The sequence below is a fragment of the Indicator indicator genome, chromosome 12, assembly GCF_027791375.1.
Source record: "Indicator indicator isolate 239-I01 chromosome 12, UM_Iind_1.1, whole genome shotgun sequence".
NCBI lineage: Eukaryota > Metazoa > Chordata > Aves > Piciformes > Indicatoridae > Indicator > Indicator indicator.
The window spans coordinates 29465473-29479389 of record NC_072021.1 but is presented as its reverse complement, the minus strand read 5'-3'; the positions used below and the strand labels follow the sequence as shown (position 1 = coordinate 29479389).

The window sequence follows — 13917 nt, the reverse complement described above, 5'->3', positions numbered from 1 at the left end:
CAAAAGATGTGGTGATTTTTTCTTGCAACTCAGATAAATGGCTTAGCAACAGCACAAAATTGTGTGAGAACAGTGGTGGTGAAGTTGTTTTCATCTTCCACCGTACCCATTTTCTTTGATTTCTCTGAATTTGTGGTATTCTGTTATAAATTCACACTCAGTACAACAGCAAGGCTCATTAGAGAATCATACAGCTTGTGGTAATGTGTGTTTTGTATTCAGGACTAGTGTGTTCCTTTCTTCGAGGGTGGCTTTTCAATTATTTCTAATGATTACTTGCCTCAGCTGCTGTTAAGTTGTGCTAAGTTAACTGATTTTGATTTATGATGAAATATTCAGGTTTGGTTTAATTGTGTTTGTTTATGTGAGGAAGCTACCTTACTGAAACCTAAACCAACTTTGATTTCTTTCTTTTCCCTGAACAAGCATGGTATTTTTAAGAAAAAGCTTTATTTCCTATAAAAGGTAAAGGATGCAAATGGGTGCCCAGGCAACCTAGCTGTAACCTGGACAAAAGCATGGATAGACAGCTTCTGCTCTGCAACTCAGAGCAGTAGAAACTCATGGGGATCTCCACGATCACTACAGGTGGCCCATGCTCTACCTCTGACAAAGAGATGGACTTTCCACTGAATTTACAGATCTGTGCCCACAAGGGATCACAGCATCACAGAATTGTTGAGGTTGGAACAGACCTCTGAGATCTTCAAGTCCAGCCTCTGACCTGACACCACCACCTCGACCAGACCATGTCACTAAGTGCCGCATCCAATCTTGCCTTAAACATCTCCAGGGACAGTGAGTCCACCACCTCCCTGGGCAGTCCATTCCTGTGTCTGATTCCCCTTTCCATCAGGAAGTGCTTCCTAACATCCAACCTAAACCTGTCCTGGCACAGCTTCAGGCCATGACTTTTGTCTTGTCTAAGTTGCCTGGGAGAAGAGCCTGACCCCCACCTTACTGCATATTTCCCTTTCAGCAGCTGTAGAGTGTGATAAGGTCCTCCTTGAGTCTCCTCCAGGCTAAACCTCTCGTCATCAGACTTTCCCTCTTGTCCCTTCCCCAGTCTGGTCACTCTCCTCTGGACCTGCTCCAGCACTTCAAGATCTTTCTGTCTTTATCTCTTAGTGGGAGTATGAAATGATGGAACAGTTGAATACCAGGGTTTGGCTTGCCAGATAATAACCACATTATACTTAGTTCCACGTTTAACAGCATTTTGGCAGGCAGTTTAGCTCCAGCCCCAGTTAGAGCAGTTTTTCTCTAGCATGATTACTTAGATTTTTATCTCCAGTTCAAAACACATTAGCCATCACGAAATCTTTGGAAGATGTCTGTATTACAGAGGTGCTTTCTCTGTTCAGGGACAGCTGCTACCATTGGGAGACCTCATGCAGTTGTGCAACAGGAAAAGGCACACTGGGAAACTTTACAAGGAGCCAACACCATTTATTATTACTTGAGTAGACATCATGTTTTATTCCTTGAAAAAGCAGATGATTTATGATCCTCAAATAATTAATCCAAGCTTTCTTGAGAAAAATATCTGAACTTAAAAAAAGCAACTATCTGGCTTTGAGGTTATTTTAGGTTTTTGCAGGGGGTGTTGTTGGTTTTTACTTGGTACAATTATTGTCTAGAATTGAAGGAGTAACCCTCTATCTCCTCCTAAATGGTTGCAGGCCAGTGGACTTTTGTTCACAAAGGGACTTAATCACCTAAAAATCATTATAAATGGAATTAATTGACTAATGCAACAATTCATAAAACTCTACTAAACTCAGCATCTTTAGGAGTAGGCGTGGGTTTCATTTCACAAACTCAAGCTGGCTAAAATTTTGATGCAAGGGTGAACCAGCTGGATAATACAGGTTCAATCCTTCCTCAAACTCAAATATTTCAAAACTAGAGGACAAAACAGTGGCAGTCATATGGTTTGTCAAAACAAAGATGCTTCCCACATGCCTAATGTGGAGGAGAGGCAGTGAGAGCTTACCTTTGTCTGCACTTACTTGTGCAGATATATTCCCATGCAAGTGTATGTAGTGACCAGCAGGTTAGAAGAAGAACTAAGATGTAGTTACCCTCCACTCCTATTAAGTTAGGAAAAAATGGAAAACCCACGAGGAGAAGGCTCAGAATAGGCATTTCTGGGTATAGGATAATGATGCCCATGCACCCATTTTGTTCAGTGACCCCTTTTACCAAAATTAACAACCCATCCCTTGAAGAGTGATCAGAATTTGGGACTTCTTCTTTCCCGCCAGCCATGCAAAATGAGCAGGCAGCAGAGACGTTTTAGCCTGCAGAGAGACACAGAAGGGAGGTGGGAATTTGGAGACATCTCTCTGCAGTTTTTCCTAATGCCTTGCTCCTTTGGGGAAAACTTTGTACACCAAGTGTTATTAATTTCTTTAGTGTTTTCTTACACTACGTGGTTGGGTTTTTATTGGACTAAGTGGGTTTTACAGTGTTGTGATTATAGTGATTGCTAATAAAAAGATCTGGCTAACATTGTCTTTCTGACTGAAGTAAACACTATTTGCTTCCTAACCTGACTTTATGAGACTCCTGTGAGCTTTGGCGTTGCTGAGACAGTGAGGATGTATGGCCATCTAAAACCCGACTGCAGAGATCGTCTGACAAAGTAATTTTCCTATCAACACAACCTCAGGGAAGTTTCTTTTGTTCTGAAAATAAAATAAATTTTTTTTTTTTTTTTTAAATTAGGCACAGCTTGCAAAATGAGGCAAAAGTCCAATAAATGAAGTTGGGGCAAATGCCAGCCTTTTGTTTGTATGGGAGAGAGAAATGAACATGAGCAAAAATAAATCTCAAGATAAATCTCAGAGTAATCTTGTCTAAACCAAGCATCCTTTGATAGAGTGACATGGTAATTATGGGTTAATCGCCACTGTAATTGGACAATAACATAATGCAATGACCTTTCCTCTCGTTTTTCTGTGCATGGCACTGTAATTGTGAACTTAGGTCAGGTGTGCCCGGGTTCCCAATATTTCCTTGCTGGGACAGAGGTTCTCCCTTCAGCATCCCTTCAGCTGGCATGCCTGGCTTTGGGCATTAAAGCACTGAGCACTATAAATGCCCTTTTACTTACTGGATCTGTGCTCAGGCTTCTAGCTCATAGTTTGACTGGTTGACAATGCTACTTAACAAAAGGGATATTGAGAATTGCAAAACATGAAAGCTTTTGTGGTTTGAGCTCTAAAGTTATTCTCCACTCATCTTTCAGAGACAGCTTTGGCAGAGCTGGGTTCCTGGCTTGTGCTGTAGCTGGTAGAATTAAGAATTCAGAAACTGCTGAAATCCTCTTTGGAGGCCAGGGATTAATAACATGGCTGCTGCTAACTGGGACTGCTGCTTCTGTGCCACAGTAAAGAGACCACCTACTCAAATGCCCCATTTTCCTGGCAAGGTGTTCCAGATCTCTGGGCATTGCTCCTCATTCTCTTTTCTGTCTCTGACTCAGAATCATGGAGTCATTCTGGTTAGAACAGACCTGTGAGATCATCTAGTCCAACCATTGACCCGACACTGCCAGCTCACCACTAAACCATGGCCCTCAGCCTGACACATACAAAACTTTTAAACCCCTCCAAGGACGGTGACTCCACTGCCCTGAGTGGCTGTTGCAAGCCTCTTCCCCTTCATCTTGTTTTCCAGGGCAGACCCTTGTACCCTGTTCTGCTCTCAGGCACAGATGATGTGCTGCTATAAATACACCAGAGAACCCTGACCGTCCCCGTTTTACCCCCGAGACAACAAAGAGGTTTGAGTCAAAATACAAGACATTTCTGAATTGTCTGAACGCACTTCATAGAAGGCAAACCTGGTGAGGAAATTGATATGGATATTTTCTTTTTCTTTTTGGTGACACAAAGTGTTTTCTCTTGCTGTTCCAGGCTCTATTTAAAAGGTCACAGTGGGACAGCTGGAAAGCAGAGCAGTCTGATCTTACATGGTGCTGAATTCAGTACGAAAGATGCTGACAATGACAACTGCATGTGTAAATGTGCTCTCATGTTGACTGGAGGTGAGTATTAAGCTGGAAAATTGTTGTCCAGTGCTAGGAATTTACTCTGTTTTCCTAAAGCAACCATAGATGAAGTTGCATTCACAGATGTGTAAGCAGTGTGTGAAAATTCTTTCTATTATTATTACACCTACTCTTTTCTGTATATGTATATTGTGGTGATGCCAATACCTCAAGATTCTATCAGCAGGGAAGGGATTACTCAGAGAGGCAGTCAGTCTATTCCTGCACTGCAGCTGTTGCAAGTGTCAAAGGGGAATTCATACGTTAGAGTTATTGTTAAGGCAAGAAAGGCAAAGAAAGAGAGAAGAAGCTAAGAAATTCAGAAGGAGAAAATTATTTTGTGAAAAATGGAAGAATCAGCCAGAAAAAGAAGAAAGAAAATGTAGGGAATTTGATATTCTAAAGCACAGTCTAAAACCAATCAGAATCTGAAAATGCAATACATTATCTATGTCATGTGATCCACAATTATAATGATTCACCTCTCTGAGCATAATACATAAATTCTTATATACAAAATTAGTGTAATGGTTAATTCAGTCACCTGTGAATGGCTAGACCTGCAACCCCTTGTTCAAATTGTGGCACTTAGCTGTTCTGGAAGATTTAAAATGGATTTTTAGTGAGCTGAGTCAAGCTGAGGAAGAAAAGAGAGAAGAGCTGAGGTGGGAGAGAGCACAGAGAGGTTCTAGTGGAGTGGCTTAAAGCGGCAGGTCAGTGTGACTGCAGCAAGGATAGTGCATACGACTGATACTTGTTCTCTCCAATTCAGAGAAGAAATTTCTGAGATTATCTCCCAATAAAGACATTTAAAGCTCTGCACAAGACGAGAACTTTCTCTGGCAAACTGTGCTTACTCCTAGTTCCTACATGGGCAAGCTCATTTGTGTCTCTAGGATACCATATTAAAGCAGAAAACTTAAGTTGGTATTACTTGGTTCGTTGACTGTGTGGCCAGGAAAGGGCCTTGTCTTCACATCTGATCTTCTTCAGAGACTCCCTTCAGTGATTTCTGACTTTCCTGCAGCATACAAATTGTTCAGCATTTTGGGTCAGACTGTTAAACTGATATCATTTGTGGTTACTGGCACTGTGACTGAATCCAGCTCAGGCCACATTCAAGCATAGATGAGCCTCTGAAGCTATCAGCTGCTAACAGGAGTTGCACTCTCGGCACTGGGAACCTGTAGCAAATACACAGCTTAGCTCCTAATTCTCTTCTGCCAGTTGGAAATGTCTCCTTTGGGAAAGTCTTTAAGCAGCCAATTTTTCAAGCTTTCCTGCCTTACACTAGTGATACCATATTCCAATTCAGCATGGGAATCTTCCTCCATTAGACAGATGACCACACACTACCTTCCTGTTTCTATCAAAACAGAAGCTAACCAGGTAGTTCTGAGTAAGATCATGGTTAGTAAGCCTATAGTTTATTTTCATTAAAACTGTTGACCTGTCCCTGTAGGGAAAAATGCTAAATTAAAGTTTCTTACTTCCAGGGCAGGCCAGAGTCTAGCGAAAAGCTCCTAAATGTGAGTCGTATCTGTGCTGAAGTGCAGACTCATTCATGCATCCAAGCTGCCTGGAAATACTTCTGCTCCCAGACAACTAATTCTGGGAGTCAAGGGTTTTGTTTATTTTCCTGCCCTGACATCTATGGCAGGTCACTGCCTTGCTAAGGTCAGTGGTACAACCACTCCACAAGGTTCACATATATTTTGCTGCAGAAGTCCTGTAAATCAACAGGAAATCCCCATATTGGAACATGTGGTAGCAAATGAAAGGAATAAGGACGAAAGGGGAGAATTACCAAAGGCTGAGAAAACCACAAAACAGAACAAATCACTGCAGAATAAAAGGACATGAAGTTAGCCTTTGGAGATAGCTGAGTCCAGCCTTTTGGACTAGACTCTGAGTGCTAGTCTCTTGCAGAGGCTGCACAGCACTGAGTAAGCTGCAGTTCTTCAAGAAGAGAAATATTTTAATCATGCTAGAGTTCTCCTCAAACATTCTGCTATGCTTTGCTCCTTGAAATGTCTTTCTCATTCCCTGAGTAATATCAGAAAATTGAATTAGACACCAAAACCTCTGTTTAGTGGGTAGATTGTAATTTTGTGCTACAGACAACGACTAATAAAGAAAAGTAGCAATGATAACAGGTTTTGGAAAACCTCTTTTTCTTCCCAAAGATATCAGACTCTGTTAGTTTTGGCAGCATAACAGAGAGCTCTTTAATGATGAATGATATGAAATCTACAGGCAGGTTTCTAGCTATCTTGACAGCTTGGGTGAGCCAGTTATCTCTGTGAGGTGAACTGAGTATATTTATGTCAAGAATAAAGGCTGAGATAAGCTGAAGCTCAAGACTGCGATATGGTTATAGCCAAGGCTGAAAATAAAAGTGTAAGGGAAACACATTTCTCTCTGAGGTCTTACTAGTTGTCAGTTTTATTTGGGCTCTATCAAAACTATTATTCTCTTGTCCTTTCCTCCCTCTTCCTCAGAATAAGTAGTGAAATATTGGGATAAAAATCCAATAGCATCAGCAGGGGTTGGTACATAGAATCATAGAATTATAGAATCATAGAATCATAGAATCATAGAATCAAGAAGGCTGGAAGAGACCTCAAGGATTATCGAGTCCAACCTGTCACCCTAAACCTCATGACTATCTAAATCATGGCACCAAGTGCCACCTCCAATCCCCTCTTGAACACCTCCAGGGATGGTGACTCCACCACCTCCCTGGGCAGCACATTCCAATGGCCAACCACTCTCTCTGTGAAGAACTTTCTCCTCACCTCCAGCCTAAACCTCCCCTGGCGCAGCTTGAGACTGTGTCCTCTTGTTCTGGTGCTGGTCGCCTGGGAGAAGAGACCAAACCCCTCCTGGCTACAACATCCCTTCAGGTAGTTGTAGACAGCAATGAGGTCACCCCTAAGCCTCCTCTTCTCCAGGCTAAACAGTCCCAGCTCCCTCAGCCTCTCCTCATAGGGCTTGTGCTCAAGGCCTCTCACCAGCCTCGTTGCCCTTCTCTGGACATGCTCCAGCAATTCAACATCTTTCCTAAACTGAGGGGCCCAGAACTGGACACAGTACTCAAGGTGTGGCCTAACCAGTGCTGTGTACAGGGGTACAATGACCTCCCTGCTCCTGCTGGCCACACTATGCCTGATGCAGGCCAGGATGCCATTGGCTCTCTTGGCCACCTGGGCACACTGCTGGCTCATGTTCAGGTGGCTGTCAACCAGTACCCCCAGGTCCCTTTCTGCCTGGCTGCTCTCCAGCTACTCTGACCCCAGCCTGTAGCTCTTCTTGCCTTTTCAGGAACCATGCTGTGCTACTGGGCTCAATCTTAATGTGGATTTGAGGGACTGGCTTCAAAAGTACGTGAATGATCTGGGTTCTTAGTCCCTGTGAGCTTTACAAGGTAGTTAAAGGTGGTAGCTGCTTTTTAGTGACCTGGAATATTTAAGTTAAACACGGTTGGTTTATTTTAGAAGGAGACAAAGCATATTTATTGAAGTAATTTATTCACTTAAAATTAACATGTGTCAAAATAGTAAAAAACACCTCTAGCATGAAAATATCTGCTAAGAACTGGTACCACACCTCAGGCCAGACAACTGAATGAAAGGTCATATCCCCATATCATTTCCAGCACTGTTCTGAAGAGTACCCCAGCGGGGTACATGCACAGCTCTTTGCAGGAAACAGCACATCACACATGAGAAACTGTCACCAGGATGAAGCACGCAGTAGATGTCCAAAGCACTTCATGTAGATTTCCAATACAAGAACATTTAACATCTCTGGATCAGATTTGTGGCCACAAGGCCAAGTTAGAGCATCTCACCAGCACAGCACCTAACAGCTGAGCCCCAGAAATTGTTTGTGCAATTGTCTCAGTCACATGAAAATGATTTATAGTACTGTATCAGTGTGAGAGCTGAAATCCCCCCACACCGACAATAACCAGGCTGGCTCAGTCCTGGCCTTATAGCCAAAGAGGCTTCAGGTCATTTGCTTTGTCTTGCATTGGCTGCAGCCTGAGATATTCTCAAAGGCATTTACCTTTCTGTGGGTGAGAAACAAGAACGTTACTAAAATTTTGATCCTTGAAATAGCTTCATAAAGTGACTGAGAGCCCTCCTAGGTGTCTTTCTAGAATGCAGGAACATAGAGTCATTGAAATAACTTGGTTTATTTTACTGGAAGCAGACATCTATCCAGCTACAGTCCCCTGTCTCTGACAGCAGTCAGCAGCAGATGCCTCAGTACAGGCATAAGAACAATGCAAATAAATTATACTTCCCCTGAGTATTTTCCCAGTATCTTGCACCTCAGAGGCTTCCCAAGACAGACACAGTTCCCATGTATTTAGCAATCCTCAATGTATTTCTCATCTAACAAGTGAGAGACTGCTGAATGAGAATCTTGGTCAGTGGTGCACTCATTGCCTGTTGCTTCAGTGCTTTGTTCTCCAATTGGTGAATTTTATGAGTCCCTGGTAAGAATGGAATGGAGCATTCTTGTCATGACTTGGAGGGAAGTTCTTGGCTGAATAGAGAAACCTGACTGTACACTTTCCAATCAGTTTCTCGTACAGTTTGTTTGAAACAAACACTTTGGATGTGGCAACCTCACCACACTTCCAAGTACCCACCTGCTTACGTATGAAAACATCAGTTTTTAGGATTTATGGACATTGTTGCTTTCATCAAAACACCATTCAGGAAGTATCAATTATACTGCCTAAGTAATTGGAATATTGATTGATGCTAAAAAAGTTAGAGATATTTCCTTAGGCATATGAATACTTCACACTGTTAACAACATTATTGCTATTTGTTATATCGGAGGTTAGTGTGGACAGCAGAACAAAGGATTACGAGAACACCAAGAAGTGACTAACTGAAAAGTCAGTCTGTTGTTATATTTAGGTGAGAACGTGATTTCATGTTATTTTTACCTCAAAACCAAAAGGTCCTTATAAAAAGGAATGTGCTATCCACTTGTATGGAAAGCTAATAGCTTTTAATTTTATTTCGTAACATCTGGATTCTAATTTTAATCCTCAGGATGTCAAGTGCCTAAGTGATAGTCTAGGCAACTCAACATTCTAACAAATAAAACAACATAAGCCTGAAAATGAATTCTAGGGGTCAAAGACAGAGTCTACCTCCTGTTTCTCTCTTTCTGTTCAAGATTTCTAGTGACAGGGATTTATTACCACAACATCATCTGTTACTGAGTTTGGCTTGCTCTAAGGAAGTAAGCTTGTTGACTACACTGAGTCTATGACAATTTGTGTGCTCCATCTCACCTTAGCCTCCATCACTGCAAAGAAGAGACCATTCTTTCACCTTTCTTTGAAGAGCTGCCCTTTTCCAACAGCTTTTAATTGCTGATTTTGAGATTGTTGGCAATCTGTTGGATTCTGGACTAAACTCTAAATCTTTCCTCTCACATTCAGTCCTCTTTCAGACTTTGTCCAGTGGCTCCACATGCAGCTTTAAATGCCAGCCAAATCTGCATCCAGTCTTCCAGCTGAGAAGTTACGCATGCAAAGTCATCTAACTGTAAAGTACAGAATGGCAGAAATGTTGAAATCTTTCATAAACTAAACGCTAAATCTTCTGAACACTGAAGGCTGTTTCAGTCTCTGGCTTTGTTGCCAAATACACTACATTTTATGGACAAACCCAAAGGGCTAGAAATAAATATTGGGGTTTCACAGGTTCCATTTATCCAAGAAAACCATACAAAGGTACTACTCAAACACACTCTGGGTCTTACTGACTGCATTTGGAGCCATTCAGTGTACTCAGGAGGAAAAGCACGGGGCAGGGGGGGGGGGAGGAGAGGGTGAAGAAAAATTCTGCTCTCGAATGTCGTGAGTTGAGGCACCTATTCTTTCAATGTGTAAAAAAACAACTAAGGACCTCTCAGCAAACACAAGCAGACACTAGCAATTAGTTCCCAGTGCATGCTAGACTTGCAGTTCACTCATTAATTTATGACTACTAAGTAATTAAAAAATGTTACATATATATGTGCATAATTACAATTTATACAGCTAGCTAGGAAAGGAAAGCTGTTAGCTCTGGCATGCAAAAACCTTTTCAATATTGCTTTGAACAAGAAATTCTATCATATAAAAAGTTACACTTGTGACTACAGAAAACCATTGTAAAAATAATAACAGCAAAATAAAAACCAGGGAAAAAAAAACCACAGCACCCCAACCCCCAAATTAGATAAAATAAGAAACATTTTAATGTAGTATTAGGAAACATCCCTTTGACAATTCATACGCTCTCACTAACAAGAACAGTACAATAGGGAAAGAAAATAGTTAAAAAAATGCTTATTAAAACACACTTTGAATTTGAAAGGAATTTATTAGGAGAGATTAGAGCAGATCCTCACAAAACATTTACACATTTATGTTGTTTCATTCCATTTTTAATATAGATTTTGTAGGGCACCACTAAAAAACTCCTCAAAAGGAAAGAAAAAGAAAAGGCCATTTAGGCATCTGTAACTGTTCCTTTAAGATGAAATGGTAACTAAGACAGCTAGCCATGTCTTCATCCCAAGACCATAAACAGACCCCAGCTACATCTGTGTTCCAGTTTTGAAAAATGGGAATTAGATTTTTCTCTGTTTAACTTTGTCTTGAGTTTCTACAAGATGATACTCTGGTTACAGTAAAACATCAGCCACACAGCTTTCCCTTTCCTTGGTTATTGCCCCCTTAGGTATAGCATAGTAATCAAAGGGAGGTCAATCGTATCAAAATAGGAGTTTGCCAGAATTTATCTGGCATAAATTCTTCCCTCAAGATTTCATTATGAAGTGTTACTTCTAAAAAAGCCCACTAAGTATTAGCCAAAACCTAAGGAATTACTTCACAAGACAAGAAACATAAATTACATGGATCTGAATACAAAGGACAGTGTAAGCACTGGATGTGGAGGTTAATCATGCTCAGCATCACATCAGTAGTGGTAAGGCATGGTTTAAAATACCTTCCTACAACACATTTGTTATAGGTAGATAAAAGAGTGACCCCTGAATATGGTGAGTTCAGAGGATTCCCTAGGTTAGTGCATATTGTCCAAAAGGAACTTCTCATAGTTTAATTCCATTTCCAGAAGTCAAAGTGAAAAACACACTGAAAATTTGAAGTTCCACATTTCAGTCTACAGTGATAGCTTCACAATTTGCCAGATGATCAGTTTGCCACTAAGGCTTGCAGGTGGTCCTGGGCAGATTACAAGGCTGTCATGTGCAGGCTGGAAGGACTTCTCAAGATAAAGTGCCAGTGAAGCACCAAAAGCAAAAGCTGCCACCTGATCTTTATGATCTCATTTGCCTTCATACATAAAGGCAAATGTTCAGTACATCCATGTTGTATGGAATCACAGGGGCAAGAAGGGACCTCAAAAGCTTGTCCAGTCCAACCCCCCTGCCAGAGCAGGGCCTAGAGCAGATCACACAGGAACATGTCCAGGCAGGTCTTGAATATCTCCAGAGAAGGGGACTCCACAACACCCCAACCCTCTCACTCAAAAAACCAAACAAGTGAAATTATGAAAAATAGTTAGGAATTGTAGGTCTTTTTCAGAGGTTTATGTGAAAGAGGCAAATGGTGATACTGCTTAAACACACTAAGCAGTTTATTTATCTTTGTTGTTCTTACTCTCATTTCATACTGCATTTGAAAACAGAATGAGTTAGGACTTAAATACTTGTCCACCTCTACATAAAAATGTGCATTCTCCAGCACTGCTGGTTGTAGAATGGTCCAAAAAGGGAAAATATGAAAATGCTCTCACTGCCATCACATCAGCAGTATTTACAAGCCTGGGATATCAGAATTTGCTATTCAGCCGAGCCTATAAAACAGTTTGAATTTTATTTGTCTTAACGATTTCAGGGTGGTGGTTTGATGCCTGTGGCCCCTCCAATCTCAATGGGATGTTCTACACAGCTGGGCAAAACCATGGAAAGCTCAATGGCATCAAGTGGCATTACTTCAAAGGCCCCAGCTACTCCCTGCGCTCCACCACCATGATGATTCGGCCCTTGGACTTCTAAAGGCATTCTTCAGGGAATCCTGCACCAAACCAGGTCAGCACTACCCTCAGCAGCACCACTTTCACAGTCTGAAGGTAAAAGGTGGAGTGCTTCCAGAAAGCAACACATAGGGATGATGCAAAGTCACTTCAGTATCACTCTGTAACCTGCAAAACTCCCCAGCAGTCACCCCGCTCTCTGCTGACTGAGGGAGGCATGGTTTGGAAGAAGATGACTGCAATGATTTTCCAGAGAACAACTGGATCAGTAATCCTGCCTGAACCTGGTGGTTCTCAGTGGATGTTCAACAAAAGAGGCAAGTCCCAGATTGTTCAGCATCAGCATTGGAAGAACTGAGGTGTGTCAGCCACAGTCTACTGAGACAAATGATGCTCAGCAGTGCAACGTCAGCAGCATAACCTATGAAAAAGGAGTACAGATAGACCTTTATTCAAACTCATCTTAAAGCACTCAGGATGATGACCCCAAATATCATTTCTCTTAAATTAACTAACTTTGAGTGGTAGATGGATTTATGTTAATCCCAGAGTCAAATCATTTGTGTGAATATTATTTTTCATTAAACGCTTTAAGGAGATGTTTCCCATAAATAAACTGAGTCCAACATTAGAAGAACAATAAGGGTGAAAAGCATAAATTATTCAGTTGCTCTGTAGAGGTAAATTAGATAATGGGTATAATCCCTGAGCTAGGATTTATAGTGTGATAACAAAAGTAGCTGTGTTTTGAGGCTTTTTTTCTCCTTTCATTAAAAGCAGTCTGGCTGTCTTATAGGAAAATTAATGGAAGGTTTAAAGAATGTGAAATGTTATCCTAAAGAAAATATGGGATTTTGCATGGAATATTTCCATCCAAAGTATGCAGGGTATATAAAAATTGCAGAAGGGCATAGCTTAAGGCAGTGGATTCATTTTACAGTGTCCTTGCATGTGCACCATTTATCAGTATTTTATTTTTATTACATTGTGGTGAGTATCAGAAGCATGCCAGTTCTACACAGTGCTTGAGCTACAATTAAAAAAAAAAAAACAAACAACAAAACCAAAATTCCTCAGAACTGCATAGAAAATAAACACCAAGTTGTGAACTTGTAAATAGCATGTTTATATTTCCTGTAAGGCTCACTTCACTTGTACAGGCAGCCCTGACCCTATGCCAAGGGTGCAAAACCTCAGAAGGATATAAATATTAAAAAGAACTTTAGAAGACTTCACAGGCTGCTACCAAGCAATTTTGATACAGTAAAAAATTGCAGCAGTGTGGGGCAAGGTGCATACCCTTGGAAAACAAGGTCCATACCCTTGGTGGCCCAGGAGGGTATGGAGAAGACTATTTACAGTGCCTTGTGATTTAGCCATAGTAATAAAGTGGATTTGGGAGAGTAATCTGCAGTCATTTTACTTCTGCTATGTATAAAATGGAAAGGTTCACCTTGTTCCCACTAAAATATAAAGTAGCATCCTCACAGAGTGAATTGGGACCAACAGAACAGGCAAAACCTGCACATGGGGAAGGGTTTTCTTGCCTATTTGTTGCTTTGTTGAATTCACACAGGATGTTAGGGGTTGGAAAGGACCCCTGGAGATCAAGTCCAACCCCCCTGACAGAGCAGGAGCATAGACTCTAGTCCAGGTCACACAGGAATGCATCCAGAGGAGACTCCAACAACCTCTCTGGGGAGCCAGTTCCAGTGCTCTGTGATCCTTAGAGTAAAGAAGGTCCTCCTCATGTTGAGATGAAACTTCCTGTGCTGTAGT

General features: G+C 41.3%; 1 protein-coding gene across 1 annotated transcript in view; it reads left to right on the top strand.

Moving 5' to 3' along the window:
- Window positions 1-12160, top strand: part of ANGPT1 (angiopoietin 1) — a 136365-nt gene extending 124205 nt beyond the window's left edge. Inside the window, exons 8-9 of the mRNA XM_054385358.1 lie at window positions 3924-4054; window positions 12000-12160. Of these exons, the coding sequence (XP_054241333.1) occupies window positions 3924-4054; window positions 12000-12160 (292 nt within the window). The remainder of the gene's footprint in view (window positions 1-3923; window positions 4055-11999) is intronic.
- The last annotated feature ends 1757 nt before the right edge of the window (window positions 12161-13917 follow it).